General features: G+C 40.1%; 2 protein-coding genes across 8 annotated transcripts in view; one reads left to right on the top strand and one right to left on the bottom strand.

The window, feature by feature from the left end:
- The window catches only part of NOD1 (nucleotide binding oligomerization domain containing 1), a 63,516-nt gene extending 57,668 nt beyond the window's left edge, over positions 1–5,848 (top strand). For 4 of the 7 annotated variants that reach the window (XM_072153511.1, XM_072153508.1, XM_072153509.1 and 1 more), the window contains one exon: positions 2,517–5,839. In XM_072153511.1, coding sequence (XP_072009612.1) covers positions 2,517–2,586 — 70 coding nt within the window. In that variant the 3' untranslated portion in view covers positions 2,587–5,839. Of the gene's footprint in view, positions 1–2,516 lie in introns of all 7 variants that reach the window. The other 3 variants (XM_072153513.1, XM_072153515.1, XM_072153512.1) reach the window with 2 other exon arrangements.
- A 3,010-nt stretch (positions 5,849–8,858) lies between these two features.
- The window catches only part of ZNRF2 (zinc and ring finger 2), a 56,918-nt gene continuing 49,142 nt past the window's right edge, over positions 8,859–16,634 (bottom strand). The window contains exons 3-5 of the mRNA XM_072153507.1: positions 14,917–15,022; positions 14,133–14,213; positions 8,859–12,959 (exon numbers count right to left, since the gene is read on the bottom strand). Of these exons, the coding sequence (XP_072009608.1) occupies positions 14,156–14,213; positions 14,917–15,022 (164 nt within the window). The 3' untranslated portion in view covers positions 8,859–12,959; positions 14,133–14,155. The remainder of the gene's footprint in view (positions 12,960–14,132; positions 14,214–14,916; positions 15,023–16,634) is intronic.

Raw genomic sequence — 16,634 nt, 5'->3', positions numbered from 1 at the left:
GTGGAGATGGTTGAGAGAGATGGATAGGTTGTACTGTAGATTAGAGTGGTTACAAGATTTTAATGAGATAGGTCTGTGACGGATGGCTGCAGTAATGGTGGGATAGGTTTAAAAAGCCCTGGATTGGGAAATAAGTAGCAGAGATAGTGATAGCAGGTGAGAGAAGGATAGAGAATGAGGTGATTGTTCCTGTTTACACAGAGACCATAGATGAGAGGTCAGAAGATGTTGATATAGAGAATTCATTATAAGGTGGTGGAATATTGGGATATCCATGGCCTCTATCCTTCTAAAATCAACTTTTATAATTATGCCAATTAAAACAGAAGGGCTCTGGGGGGAGTTATCAGAACCACACCGTGATGCAGCTTCACAGGCTGTTACATGGTCTCCCCCTGCTTCTGCTCAGTCCTCCCCTCACTGTTGCTGATGTAATCTCACCGCAACAGAGGAAGTTTTAGCACACAGTGGGAGGGGCAAGTGCTCCTGCACAGTGTAACAGCCACAATGAATCTGCAGCACGGAGGGGCTTGGGTAACTCCTCATAGAGCCCTTTAATTAATTAACATAAAGTTGTTTTTAGAAGGAAGGAGACCATAGATAATAAAAATAAGAAGATAACCACTGCATGTGCTATATTTTTCTCATTTGTAGATCACTAACCTCTGTAGATTGAGTGCATTAAGAAAATGGATGACACACAATTGTCATTCATACGATTGTCTGAGAATCAGGTGTTTGTCCATCAAGTTTTCACTAATTATCCCTTTTTTTGTGGTCGTGAAAACAACGGCTGCAGATACAACACACAGAACAAACAGAATACATGCAGACTGCTAATTGTTTCTCTGATGTTAAAGAGCCCTTACTAATACAAAAAAAACTGATGAAATAACTGTGGTGTGAACAAACCCTAAACTTAACCAGACATAAAGATGTTGGATGGTGCCATTCTAATTACATATATACAGACAGCTTCCTGAATTTATGAGAGGCATTACCGAGACTGTAAACGGCCAGTAAAAGCAGCTTGGAAACTTATTTTATTACATTGATGGAAAATTAAAAAAAAATTAAAATTAAGTAATTATTTTTGGGGATTATGATTTCTGTGAAAGTATCCCTAAAGGTAAAGGTACGGCAGGCATATACAGGCGGTCCCCAGGATATGTACAAGATAGGTTCTGTAGGTTTGTTATTGAGTTGAATTTATATGCAAGTCAGGAACTGCATATTTTAGAATTGTACCCCGGACAGAATATTTTTGGTCTCTGTTACAATCGTATTTAAAAAATGTTGGGTTGTTATAAGAACCAGGGTTAACATAAATCTTAATTGTAGACACCTTTGATAACTAATACAGCTGATCATTGTAGCATAAGGCTAAAGTACAGTAAATTACCACCATCCAGAGGCCCGTTTGTAACTGGGGTCGTCTGTAAGTCGGTTGTTCTTAAGTAGAGGGCCGCCTGTAGTCTAGATCCAATTTAGAAATTGAAAATATTTGTGGCTGAAGTGGGTTCATGCACGAAATGGAAATGAAGGCTGAGCTGCAGTAACATAACGTATGTTGCGAGAGCTAGATGCTGGATGGGGCTTGTATATTGTATAGGAGTTCTCCCTACAGAGACTTTGCTAATTAAAAACTCTTACTTCCTGACCCTAGTCAATAGCCTCTCAGCTAACACAATTCCCTAAGCTGTACTGAAGAGACTTAACCAGTTCAGCGCTGTCTACAGTTGGGAATCTTTTCCTTCTGGAATAGTTATATTGGTTTAGCTGAAATCCCACATCTTGTTATTAGGCTTCTTGAAAGTCATGCTTGATGTTAAGGGGGCTGCCGTACAAGGTAGAGCAAATGTGTTCCACGGCCTAAGAACAATGCAAACTGCACTGAAAGCAGTTTGCCTGTGTATAGTACAGAGGACACCAGATTTAGGATTTCTGGCACCCATTCTTCATGAATCTGGCGCCCTCTGCACTGCTCCAACAGAGTGCAACCCTTTTTTTTAGTGTATCCTTAACAAAGGATGTGCGACACAATTCTGTCGAACTTTGCATGTTAAATCTGGCGCACGGTCCAGCTGAGCACCGGAGCGCACCCTAATTTGTGTCACATGATGCCAAGTGCAGCTGCGCCACAAAAGGGTTCCGTGCGACACAAATGTGGCGGGGGCACTTCTTAACTACCTGTGCAAGGTATTTGCACTAAAAAAAAAGTGCAAAGTCCGGCAGAAAATTGGGTGCAGGGCCCTTAGTAATTGTGCCCCAATGTTTCCCTTGTCCCATCCTGGAAAACGTATTTGCATATTTCCCAGAATCCACTAGTGAAGCATCAGTGGCTATAAGTCTCCACACCACTACAAGGCGGCCTTAAGGACAACTCTTACTTCCTGACCCAGTTTATAGAAATTCTTTTTAAAAACCACAGGAATAACGCCTGGATTTATCCCAATTGTGTTCTAACATACTTCCATCACAACAAGTAATTTCACAAAACTGAATTTTTTTTTCAGCCTACATAACAACCCCCTAACTAAGAACAAGGAGGAACCATTTGAGAAGAATCCAAGGATTAAAACCTAATTCCATAAACAAAAAAAACCTGAAGACCTAAAGAAACAGAGGAATGTACAGACTCACTCCTGTTACAAGGCGGCATAAAGCTGTACTGTGTTACATTTTTAATACTATGAAATCATGTACTGTATGTGAAGTAGATATGAAGATAATTTATAATATAATAATATATTAACCCTTACTGGCCATTGTTAATCCATAATGACCAGACACTGTTTGCTGATGTCGTTCATGTGGTGGTTAAAGAGGACCTGTCACCTCAATTTTCGGCACCAGGAGCTGCTTACTAAAGTAAGCAGCTCCTAGTGCTTGAACAAACGCCGCAGTGTTACAGTGATAGCGGAAACCTCTGGTAACGCTATCTAACACTGCGGCGGAGTACAATGTAATCATCGGACAGCTCGCAAAGCTGTCCGATGTATTCATGAGGGGGCGGTCCGAAGTGCTGCCTCTTCCCCGGACCACCCCGCTCGCTCCATAGGCCGGCAGTGACTGCCGCGCGCTAGGCGGCAGTCACCGCCCCTAGCCACGCCCCAACCCCGCCCCCTCATGAATACGTCGGACAGCTTTGCGAGCTGTCCGACAATTACACTGTACCTCCTAGTGCCGATAAATTGGGTGACAGGTCCTCTTTAAATGCTCTTAACTTGTGTTGGGTTACAAACAATGTTGTTTTTTTTATTAGTTAACTTTATGTTGAGTTTTTTACAGAAATTTTTTTGTATTTTTTTTTTAACTTTCTTATGGAAAAGCTACACATAAATCCAAACTTTTTTTTAGGTTCTTTAAGTTTATTTTTTTTTAGTTCTTTAAAGTATAACCATCATTTTGGGGGGAAAAAAACATACAAAAAACAAACAAAAAAAACATAATTCTTCTCCAGGTTTCCCTGGGAATCATTCCCCAAAGTATTTTGCCTCTCAGTCCCCATTTGTACCTTAAGGGTGATGCCACACGTTGCGGTTTTGGACCGTTTTAAAGCATGTATTTTCAGTCCATTTAAAATGCATGTGTTTTTAAAACAGATGCGTTTTTGTATGTTTACCATGTGTTTGGCTGGTTTTAATCCGTTTCACAGCTGCCTACACTTCTAGAAATGAAGATAAACAGGTTCAAATTTCCAGTGGAGAACAGGAAGTTTTTTTTCTACTTTATGGAAAAAATGGTCTCTAAATTCAAAATAGCTAATTTTGCCTTCATTTAGAGCAGCTTAGTAGCAGTAGCCCTGGCCACCCAAACCACCCACCACATTATATATTTAGAAGGACCTCCATTAGGAAATCCTCGTACATTTTTTCCTACTCTCAATACTCTTGTACACAAGAGCAATTTCAGGAGCTTTGAAGGTCCTCCAAAAGGTCCTGAAATTGCAAATTGAAAGCAGGCAAACGGGACACATCCTCCATTCTCCAAGAAGCTTGATTCTAGTACCATGTATAGGAAGTGATTCCAGACTGCCAGGGGCTATAATATTCCCGCAGCCCAGGGCCCATGGCAGTCTTAATCCTCCCCTGCTTATAAGTCTAAAACGGTTGAACAAGATAAACTTACATAACCAATTATTTGGAACTGCATTGCCACATATGTCATAGTTTTACCTATAGGAGTCTTGGAGACATCCATTAACATCCTGAAACAACCCCATTAATATATCTGGAAAAGAATCAAAGATGAAACATTCTGCAATTACTGTGCCACATGTCAATATTAAGGCATCGTATTATAGCAATTTTATTTTATAATATTTTTATATTTTTCACATTTTGTAAATATTGCAAAATTTATATGTTACACTGTCACCTCTTTTACAATGTCCTTTAATGTGCATTTGATAGAACTGAATGTAGACTTTTTTTTTTTTTTCAAATAAAACAGCTTTACATATCTTTTTTGTTTTAAACGCAGTTCTAGTAATTTTGTACAAATCAATAGCACTAATGATGAATGACAATAGCACTAACCGTTATAATGAATAGGCCACCATTCCTTTGCTTTTCTTCTATGTATAATCCATCGGAACAGCAGTCTGTGGTTTTGTATCTTCTCAATCACTAATTATCTCTATAGGGGCACATGTAAAAGTAGCAATTCCTTAGGTCACAGACATTAAATTTGTACTTTGTCCCCCTCGTGACACTTTTTTTTTTAATGGAGTGACGGGCAGGGCACAGGGCGCTAAATTTACTTTAACTTAAGGATACTCGTGCAGGTTCTAACTCATATCTACACCAGGCAGGACCTGGCAAATGTTTCACTGTGCACCAGAATTCCTGAGACTGGAACCACATAGTGCTTCTGGCATTTCATGCATCAGTGCTAGTGTTGAAGGGGTTGGCCAGTGTTTGTTCTTTTTTTTTATGTACTGGGGACAGGATATTAAACATATCACCAGGAACATCAGGTTTAGTTGATGATAGGTTCCAGTAGCCTATACTATATAGATTTTATAAATGCCTTTGTCAGCATATTATATAATTTCAGTAATTTATAAAACTTTATCTCCCATTACCAGGCTCCTTGCCAGCAGCATGAGGTGAGTCCCAGGGGGAGGGGGGCAGCTGCAGCAGTCTGCATCTCAGTCTCTTCTCCTCCACACTCTTTCAGCACGTTCCACCGTGTAAGGCAGCCCCTTTACCATCAAGCATGACATTCAGAAAGCTTTGATGAATGTCATACTAGCGTCCACACATTGCAATTAAGAGCTGTTTCACGAGTGGTGTGGCATGGACTTATCACTGTGGAGTCTCTTATTTCCCCTGCAGACATTTTGCCTACATATCAGCCCCTGGACTAGAAACCAGATAAATACCTATGCTTGAAGGAATGTTTCACCACCGGTCATGGTCATAGACGTTTGCACACCCAGTTTTACTTTTTGAAAAATTCTCATGCGTATTAATACATTAAACTTTTCCTGGTACATGGGGAGCACTTGGCTTGCAGAGCGGTTCTGCTAGTGCAGAACCAACACATCTAGTAACAAAGCTCCTTACGTTGCGTGAATGGTATACAGTGAATAATGAACTTATATTTTCTTATGACCAGTAGTCTACCAATTAGCTCTATAAGATGGGATAGGAGGCTATTATACGTGGTGGAGGATGAGGTGTGTGGCTAAAGACCTGTGAATTCACTGGGCTGGTACCGATCGTGGGTGTTTACTGCAATATGCAGCAAATCCCATGTCTGTATGATGACGGGGTGATCCCTCTTCATACACCCTTAACAGCTCAATGACGTACAGGTACGTCATGGAGCGTTAAGGAGTTAATATCATCCACTCAGGTTGTGTTATACAATTTTCATACTCTGCCATTTATAAAAATACCTTAGAGCAGGGGTTAGGAACCTTTTCGGCTGAGAGAGCCATGAACGCCACAAATTTTAAAATGTTGTTCCGTAAGAGCCCTACAATATGGACATGCCCCCAGTAGATAGGTAGCCACAGCACATTCCTCCCAATAGAAAGCTAAACCCAGCACATGCCCCCAAGTAGATTGGTAACCACAGCACATGTGCCCCCCAAGTAGATAGCTAGCCACAGCACATGCCCTCCATAAGATAGGTAGTCACAGCAAAAAAAAAAGCATGACGGCTGACGCTCCGTGTCCTATCTTTTCCCGTATTACGACGCCGTTGCCCATACTATCCTATGGAGAGGGGTGGGGGTGAGCAGCGCTCACCTCCTCCTCCTCTCCCCACGCTGCCGTGTGCCCGCCGTGCTACGGTCCAGCGGGCACGCGGCAGTGTGCATGTAGCCAAAGACAAACACAGCAGCCATCACTATTTATTAAAGATCTGCCTGAGAGCCAGATGCAGCCAACAAAAGAGCCACATTTGGCTCCCGAGCCATAGGTTCCCTATCCCTGCCTTAGAGGATGGTTCCTCTAGTTGTTTTGTTGCATGAAATCAACTTTTGAAACCATCTGACAATGAAGCTTGGATTTGGTAGGATGCAGCAACATAAGATTCGTATCTGGAACGCAAAATGACCCCTAGTGGATTAAGGATAAAAAAAAACTTCCCACGACTACCCACTCTGACACATCTTTAGAAGATTGGAACACCATTCTTAGTGCTCACTTAAATTGATGAATCTAAATGTGACTCATGAGCGGAAACTGTTCATGGATAATGGAAATGAAATAAAAGAATTGAAAAATAATATACAACTGAAGGTTTCACAACATAAGTATATTGAACAAATGTTGAACATGTCAGAGAAGGTACGTGATGTCATAGATTACAAAATTAAGGAAGTCTATGTACGGAAAAGATGGGAATATATTAACCACTTAATGACGTGTGGCGAGTAGTTCGTCACGTGTTGGCTGCAGGCGAATGGAGAGTGATCAAACATAGTGAAAATCGTCGCTTCCCAAGATGTCAATGGTTGCCATGACAGCCTCGGGTCTTCCGAAGACCCGAGGCTGTTTGTCTTTTTGTCACTTTCTTTTTATTGTTTTAGAGCATTACCACACACTCGTACAGTTGTACCTTAGTATTACATATTGCCCTATTCTCATATCATTGTAATTTAAGTAATACGTACATATTACATTATGCATTGTGTAAGTATTGGCATGCAAAAAACGTAATTAAACAAGTAGTACTAATTACAGCGCCTCTGTGTTCCTTTACGTATTGTAGTGTTATGGGTCTTTGCATAGAAGAATCATAATGGGTTGGCTGGGAGAAATTTATTCCAATCAGTCCATTTTGTTTCAAATGTTTTCCCTGCCTCTGTTGTTTGCTATTAAAGATTGCATCTTAAAATTCCTGTTCGTTAATGGTGGGTAACACTGGCTACTTCCAGTTTTTTGCTATTAGGTTTCTAGTTGTGTTTAGTATGTGGGAAATAATTGTTAGATGTGGTAAAGATGGGTCTTCAAGGCCAAGGGATAATAAAGCAAGACCAGGGTCCCGGGGATGGGGTAGGGGATGATGCTTCTGAGTTTGTTGAAGACTGTTTTCCATAATGGCTGTACTGGTTTGCAATTCCACCATACATGTATTAAGGTAAGTAATGGTTAATGCATTGAGATGTTTGAGTTGAGGAAAATGCATGTTCCCAAGTGGTAGTCTCATTCAGTATGTCATATCGTTCATTTTCCCTGGAAGGGTTGTTTATCTGGAAGATTAAGAAGCAATATTTCCCTATAACCGTTGCTTATGTCTTTATTTATTTTTTTTCTTTGTTGTGGAAGAATTCGCCATATAGAGTTTTCTTTGCATTTAATGATATTCTTATGTTTTGCAAGTATTCACTCAGCCCGAGATATTTATAGAAAGCTGCTTTGGGAATATTGTATTTTTCTCTTATTTCTTGAAAGGAGTATATAAAGCTATTGTAGAGTAGATATTAACTGTTTTAGTTATACCTGAAGTTATCCAATTAGTTGATTTTGGGTAATAGACTCGAGGCTGCTACCGGTTAACCTATTCATTACCATGTCCGATTTGCACAATGTAATGAATGAGTATGGCAGTATATAGTAGGATCGATCATACAACCTTGGGGTAAAGTACCCTAGGGCTGTGATGGTGAACCTTTTAGAGACCAAGTGCCCAAACTGCAATCAAGACCCACTTATTTATCGCAAAGTTCCAACACAGAAATTTAATTCATGATTTATACTCCCTTCTGCCACCGCTTTCATTCATATCAGCACCCTGAAGACACCAATAAAGCAGAAAATAGAAGCAATTCAGATGATCATTGAAGCTTCCCATAAACAGGATGAATTGTCAGGGCTGGAGCAGGAGCTACATTGATAATCCAGATCTGTCCACACCTTCCCACTCCTCCAGTAGTCCCAGGTAGTCCTGTCACTTTAAATCGCTCTGTGTACAGCAAGTCTTGGGCTGTCTGGGACTGCAGGAAGATACCTGGAGTCCTCTCTGGTGATGTCCTGGGTGCCCACAGAAAGGGCTCTGAGTGCCACCTCTGGCACCCATGCCATAGGTTCACCACCACTGCCCTAGGGGATCTGAAAAATAAATATATAACCTCTAAAAATTCAAATCCCCCCTTACCCTAGAATTCTTATAAACAGTTGTATCGCCCTGTCCCAAAATGCCCTATCAAAATATAATAACGGTATATCATGGAGGCCTGTCCCTGGAGCTGTGGTTCGGCTGTGAAATCTGAGCCTCCCCCCCCCCCCCCAAACTAGGATTCACAGATGGGTCCGCGGTTGTCTGAATAAGCTTTAACTGATACAAAACAGTCATATGTGAACCGGCCCTTACTAGGAGACTATTTTGGAAACAAAAACAATGATTAAGATTTTTATTGATTCATTTTTTTGCTTTTTTTTCTGTGTAAATGGTCTAACATTTCTAATTTAACTCATAAATGTACACATTGAAAATTACTGCAACATTTTTAATGCCAGTCTGACCAAGCGATGGTACAAGGTGCTTCAATTTCTGAATAACGTATTACAAAAAATTTTGCCAGCTAAAAAAATTCACAGGAAAAAAAAAAGTGAGGTTTTAAATGAGACTTCTCAACAAGATCCAGCACAGGATTTCCTTTACTGTGAAAAGTAGCATGAAAAATAAATCTCATACAATAATAACAAGGTTACAACACATAAATTACAGCATATTTTATGTACCATAATGGCCAATAATAATTACCCGTAAATTAAATTTACCACTTACAAAAAAAGAAAGAAAAATTGCATAGCTGCAATATTATGGTGTGTTGAGTTTATTAGATTAGTTCAAACCTGTAACACATAGGCCAACATTGCATTAACCCTTTCATCCCTGAGTTGAACGGCTGACCTGCACTTCATAAGTAATGCAAAGATAAGCGCCGTCATTTGCTTAGCAGATCTTATATATTTTATTTAGATCATATATTAGCATAGAAACTAAAGTATGTTCAATTATTTTAAATGATCCTCTCTTTTAACATAGCCTTGTTACACCAAACCCCTATAAATAAAATATGATTCAACCAAAAACTACAGGCCAATGACGAATGGTGCATTCACAGGATGTAATCCATTCCCCAAAATGGACAGTTCCCACATATACACCATATGAAAGGCCCAAGAAATGTTTATTACAAGAAGTTAAAATGGAAACCAAAGTCAAATTGCATAAATCAATATTGCAGATGAGAACATTTAAATATACAAAAAAAAGAAAAAAAAAAGTTTCTTTGTTCTCACTTCCCCCATCCTATTTCGCCACTGCTCTCATCATTGTGTATAAATTAGCTTTCCCTCCTGTATTCACGCCAACAACTCGTACAGAAAAGGCTGATAAAAACTTCACTTATTACAATGCCACTTGGTTGACTTGTAGCCTTAAGGCCCTGTTCACACATTTGGTTTGAATGGTGTTAGGAAACGAATTCCAGAGCAGCAGGTAGGAGCCGCTTCCTAGCGCAGATGCACTGAGATGCTTGTGCTGGGGAATGAGAAACATCTGCATTGTTTATCGGTAAAATATGTTTTGCATTTATTAATAAATACCTGTGATCAGAAACAAGCATCTGAGATCGGGAAAGTCTCCTCCCTTTTTCACTGGAATTGTGTTTTTATGAAAAACAATATCTAAAACGCAATGTGTGAACGTGGCCTGCATTTCAGGAGAGGAAAGAAGCTAAATAAAATGGGGCAGATGAGCCTTTTATATTAAATCAAGTATATTGCAAATGTTATCATCAGCTGTACTGTTCATTTCTGAAATAAGAGTAGTTAGAGCTCTGAACATCTCATGTTGGCTCAATAAAGGCCAAACTAGTATTCGGCCTGAATAGTAGTTCAGTTCCAGTAGTATAAACTATGGTTGGAGCATTCCTTTACATCAAAAATGGGTTGACAGCAGACGACTAGTTATTTTGTTAAAGCGGTTTTTGGTTTATCCTTAGTATTGCTGTTTGAAAGAGTCTCAACACTAATCTATTTTGTAGTGGTTGTGTGTGGTTTTGCAGCTCCTCTCTATGCAAGTTAATGGCACAGAGGTACGTGTAGTACCAGGCAAAGTAATGAACAATATGGGGCATATTTCTCAGGGTTTTTTTGCCAGGGATTTTCTCCATTTTCCACAATGCCACCATTTCGCCAAATGGGTGCAGAGGGGCATGCCTGGTGGCAGAGTGGGCCAACGTGGGGCTTACCGGCACCGTGCCTGCACCCAAACCAGGCAGACTACCCTGCGGCACAACTGATCTATCCAGAGGAAGGAGCCTTCCAATAGACCCAGCGTGTGTGAGAAGGGGGAGAAACATCATACACTGCAGCACTACACGTATCTGAAAGCCTGGCCATTTGAAACAAGTGGGTGTAAATACCCTTACATAAGGAAAACATAACACTATCAAAGGCATGGACATCCCTTTAAACACATTATCATTTCCTAATTTTGAGCAAATGTTGCCTACATACATACTCCTTGTCTGCGACTACTACTGTGCACACTAACATTTCATGAAGAAATATGGCTTTTTCCCTAAAATAGGTTTCATTCAGATGTACGCTCTAAAACATTGACTGGAACCTAAAATAAAACCCCACTCTGGCAGTATGTAAACTTAAACCTGAGTCAAGAATATAAGGTGGCGGCTGTGAAAAGACTATTTTACAGAATAGGTTGCATTATCTTTCCTACGGACATCTTGGCGTCAAGTCTTGCACTATTGTGAATTAAATGCATTTATGAACAAGACAACCAGCAGTGTTGATTAATTACCCCTATGTAATGTGTTGTGCTGTAGAAATGGTATGAATTTATATCAAATACAATGGGGTGATTTACTAATTCTGTCTATTATTTAGGCAGCATAAACCTAGTCTAAAGATGCGTCACATTTATCAAAGTGGCTAACACTGGATGAGAAACCTGGAGCTCATGAAATCTGGCTCATGCAGTTGTCCCATGTAGACCATGTAGGAAATATGCACAGGATATGTCATAGATGATAGATGCCGGTCCTAACTCTGGGCCAAGACTCACCTTCCATAGAGTAAATGGAGAGTGTCTGCTCATGGGTAGCACACACTCCATTCAGCAGACCTCTGTTCCCAGGACAGGTGTGGATCTGAGAGGTAGAACCTGCATCTTTCTTCTGTTTATGACATATCCTGTGGACTGAAGCATTTGGTGAGCACAGATAGGTCTGAAATGCTACAAATACAATGAATATCCACAGCATAAGACAACAGGTTTTGGTGCTCAGTGTCTGAAGCATTTACATTTTTTTTCCAACTTGGCAAAATCTGGACCATGCGTGGACTGTAAGATGCTGTAAGATATGTGTTTTTCCTGCCTAAATGGGAATAGGGACATGAACAACAAATGTGGGTATGTGCCAAAAGTTATTAATCCTTTATGTATGAATATGTTAAAAACCACAGGTCTTCGTCTTTTTCAGATCATGTCATTTTGCTAGTATTGTCTATTAACCTCCAAATAGGTCTTTGCCATAACTATAATGAGGGATGTTTTTTCTAAATTCAATAAACCCCCTATTCAGATATGACATAGAAAGCAACGTCTTCACAAGCTACAGGCATTTTACTAGCTGATGTAAACATACCAACTGCTTTGTGTATAATGGCACTTTGATGGCTTATGTTCCCTGACTGATTTATAAAATGTTTTACAGAAGGAGGTAAAAAAAAACACATTGGACATCACCGCTCAGACGCAGGTTGTGGCTCTGAGATGAAAGGGTTAATTGGTTAGAAGATCTGCTTTTAGTACAGTAATCAGACGATTCTGTAGGGTTCCAGCAACTGTTCGCATGTGTAGACATTGGACACACAAAAATGTTGGATATGGGAAGTCTACATTAGAACGACAAAAAAAAAAAAATTTCACATTTTGTCTTTCAAAGTACAAAAATGAGTCTGTACCATAAAACCATAAACTGTTGATTTTGGCATCTAAACAGAAAAAAAAAAATCTATCAACAATAAAAGAACGAAAAGAGATAGCTTTGAGATGTCTCATCCCGGCCCAGTCCAAGATCCTGTAGTTGAAGCTCTTTAAGAGGGGAAAAAATCATCTTGCTGGCTCCCGGCTGTGTAGGTCATTATAAAAACTGGACGCAAGGACAAGAGTTAACTTTGGCCTACATTGTGTACTGCCCATTATTAGGAATGGTGGGGCACAAGTGTGTTTTCTTCTTGTATGTGCAGCATTTGGAAAATCCCTGTGTGCATCCTTACATAGTCCATGTTTGGCACACTGATCTCTGAGGAAATCTTTTGTCTCTTTCTTTTTCGGCAACTCTAGATTCCCAGTAACGTATAGGTCTAAGGCAGGGAGGCCTATAATGCCCCTTCTCCGGATAGTCACAGCAGATGGAAGTCTGTTCCTTAGGTAAATCTCTTCTTACGAGGAGGGAGATAAAGCTATTGAACATAAAAAGACAATATACTTGGTTAGCATAAACAGAGCAACATGATAGCCACACACATAAAATATTGAAGTAAACAAGATGAAAATTGCAGCAGTATCACAAGTAACCAGTTGTACTTTAGCTTTAGTTAATAAGTTGATGTTTATATGAATAAATTCTGGTTGTAATAATACAATATTCTATATAGGATTCCCTGCCTCTCAGTAATCCCAATCTACATAATGATATTTTATACACTGCTGAGCCATATCATTGTTATCTACAGGTGACAGGGGCCTTTTCTAATCCTGAGGCCCTTTTGTCCCATTCTGATTAACAGCAGGGGCAAAGAATGACAAAAATAAAAAATGTAGTACACATGTTTTTGGTCAGCAGGAGATAGAAATACAGGTGCCACATACACAGACCTGAATGGGTTATATAGAAATGGGGAAAATACTGCCCAGTGTCCCAGCAGTGACTGCTAGGAAAGTAGGGAGGGTCCTGCTGCGAATATAGGAGAAGTGAAAGGGAGAGTTGGGTAAAGGTGTTGTCCAGGCACATCCAGTTTCCACCTATAGATAGGACAGGAGATAACATGATGATTGATGCGAGACCCACCACAGATCACGTGAATGGGCGCATGTTGCACCCCAAAGTAATGTAGTGACAAGTAGGACATGCTAGCTGTCACTCTATACAGGAAATGAGGTAGGAAAGTACTGTGCCTGGTTATCTCCACCAGCGTCTTAGAGACCATTAGAGCACCAGTCACATGTGTGAGCAGCTGCTCTGTTCATTTGCCGCTTATATAAAAATTTTAATCGATTAAGTACCAACCCATATTATTAGTTACCCTGATAAGGTTTATTGCTTCCTGACGGGAGCAGCAGGTCGTGTGACCCCTGTGTCCTGACGCTTTTGGTGGTATAAAGGGGCAGTGCAGACATCACTCACTCCTCTCCCACCACTGATATGGGAGTAAATAAGATGAAGTGGGTGTACAGACAGTAATGTATGCTGGATCTTTTTGTAACTTCTTGTGTTCTAACCTGGCCCTACTGCGTCCCCCCATTGATAGACATGACATCCCATAGTCCTCTTTTATGTAATGTAGAATAGCCCTATAGAGGTCTAATTTTGAAGTAGACATTGCTTCTGACATGGTCATGTGTGTGTTATTCACCTATCATACAGGATAACCGCTGTCTAGTCTGATGGGTGCTCAGGACAAGATCTATTTACTTCAAACCATTCATCTATGCACCTGTCAAAGAAAAAGAAATAAAAGAACAACAATCAGACCCAAAACAACATGCTACCGTTATATTCTGCAAATATCCCCAGTGAGAATATTCTCTATATACAGTGTTCATATACACAGGTGTTCAGACGTTAACCATTCAGGTTTACCATGTTTTTCATTTACAGTTAAAGATATTATACATGTGACTTACTTAACCCCTGTGACTGATGGCCATTGATGCCTGAATATCAGGGTCAATTTTTGCAATTCTGTTCTCTAACCCCTTACCGACGCGTGACGTAATAGTATGTCACACGCCGGGGGCATGGGGAGGGATCATGGGCTGAGCCCTCTCCATAGCCGGTAAGTCTTTGCTGCATAGACATCCATTGTTGTAGTCAATTTTTAATCTGGATAATGGATGAGACTTCTACAGACTTATGAAGTTTCTAAACAGACTCTAAAGGCGAGTCAATAAAATAAAATATTACTCCCCACTTCTCTGCTACCAGCCCCAAGCAACTCCCAATATCACAGAAAACACTAGAACACTCCTGAAGTGCTACATTTTATAATTCTATGGGTCTCTATTCTTTTCTTTTATTCTTGGTCAACCCTTTTACATCAAATGAAAAAATAAAAGGAGATTTAAAAAAAAACAAAAACAAAAACCCAAATACACATACAATTAAAAAAAAAAAAAAAAAAATAATAGAATACTTGCCCCTTATGATATATACATAAACAGGGTAGTCTTGCGATTGTGTCCCCTTGTTGAAGGTCTTCCAGACATATTGTACATTCCCCTGCATCCTTTCCAAGAACGTCCTCTGAAAAAGAAAATACTTAAATGAACATACTGAACATACAAAGCACAATATTCCCTGCAGCAACAGGTGATAGTTTTACTATTAAAATGTACGTTTCACGCCGTACACTGGTAAAAGATAGAGGATGCTGCATCTTTTCCCGACTGTGTGGCCGTGCGCTGCTGTTTTCTATGGAGGGGTCACCTCTCCAGCACACGGTGTGGATGCTCCCTGAGATGCAGGCAGAATAACTTGCATAAGAATCCTGTAGAGCAGTGTTCCCCAACCTTTTTGTATCTGGGAATCGGCTGTACGCAATCTTTTTTTTTTTTTTTTTTTTTTACCAGGGAGCGGGCCTGGTCTTTAGGACAGATTTGAAAAAGACAATTTGATTCAGGCTTTGTGTAGCTTTCGTTCTATCTACAAGGCTCCTGCACATAAAGCAGTATGACAGCAGCCTTTAGACAAATAATAATACTGGATGATTGGACCGGAGCACACTACTGAATAAACACATATCCATGCATTTACTAGATTGTCCTGTGGAAGGGGCAATAAGAAACAAAAACTATTAGCACTATTGAGACCCAGCAAAGGCTCGGCACCTCAGTTCTCAAGGAATAGCCCTGTCAGTAGAGGTCATAAAGGACCCAGCCGGGAGGAGAATGTGTTTTGCTACGTTTTTGTCTGTACCCAATGATAGTAAATCCTTTAGTTTCTTGAGAAAACTTCATTAAATAGACTGCTCTTACATAAACAGATGGTACAGTACCAACCAAATTCAACTTTTGAAGCAAACACCTTCCCCTTATAAAATAATGGAATAATGCCATATAATATTATATATGCTTCCCTCACATTAGCTCCAGTAACTTCCTATGCTAACCACAATAGGAACACACTACTTTCATTTATTTGCATCAGGTAAAAAGGAAAAGGAAGCACCAGGTTGGTAGTGAGGCCCAAACCATTATTATATGGTATCATTTTATTGCACAACAGTCCTATCCTCCAATGTTATACGAGAATATGAATAGCACTTTGAATAATTTCTCATACACACATTATTACGGTTATTAACCCTCTCCTACTCCCAATCTCTGTCATATATTGAGGGAAGGATAAACATTTTATCTTCTTCACCTAATGTACCTACATATTAACACCACGACCCAGAACTTGTCCAAAAGGTTGCATGTATCATGAAAAATACACACATATTCCTGAATACAGATTTTATCTCACATCAACCCTACATTATTTATACGTACGTTATGGTGTTCTTACCAAAATTCTTATGATTTGCAGAAGGTGTTATTGTGTGCATATTACACCCATCTAAAAGTGATCCATGTTATCTCGTTTGGTTTAGGGTACATTCACACGCGCGGGCATACTACCATATGCTGGAGGTGACCCCCTCCATAGGAAATAGCAGCTTGCGCCCGCAGACTCGCCAAAACATAGTGCATGCTCTATCTTTCGCCAGTGTACGGCGCGGGTCTGTGCCACATGTGGCATCATATAGCCGCCAGGCCGCAATTGCAGTCTATGGGGACCTATATGCAGACGCAAATTTGCAGCCACATGTATGTCCCCATGAACGACCTAGTGAATGAGCTCTTATGGTTAT

This window comes from Engystomops pustulosus, chromosome 5, assembly GCF_040894005.1.
Source record: "Engystomops pustulosus chromosome 5, aEngPut4.maternal, whole genome shotgun sequence".
NCBI lineage: Eukaryota > Metazoa > Chordata > Amphibia > Anura > Leptodactylidae > Engystomops > Engystomops pustulosus.
Note: the sequence above shows the minus strand (reverse complement) of the source record. Positions and strands in the feature narration are given on the sequence as shown.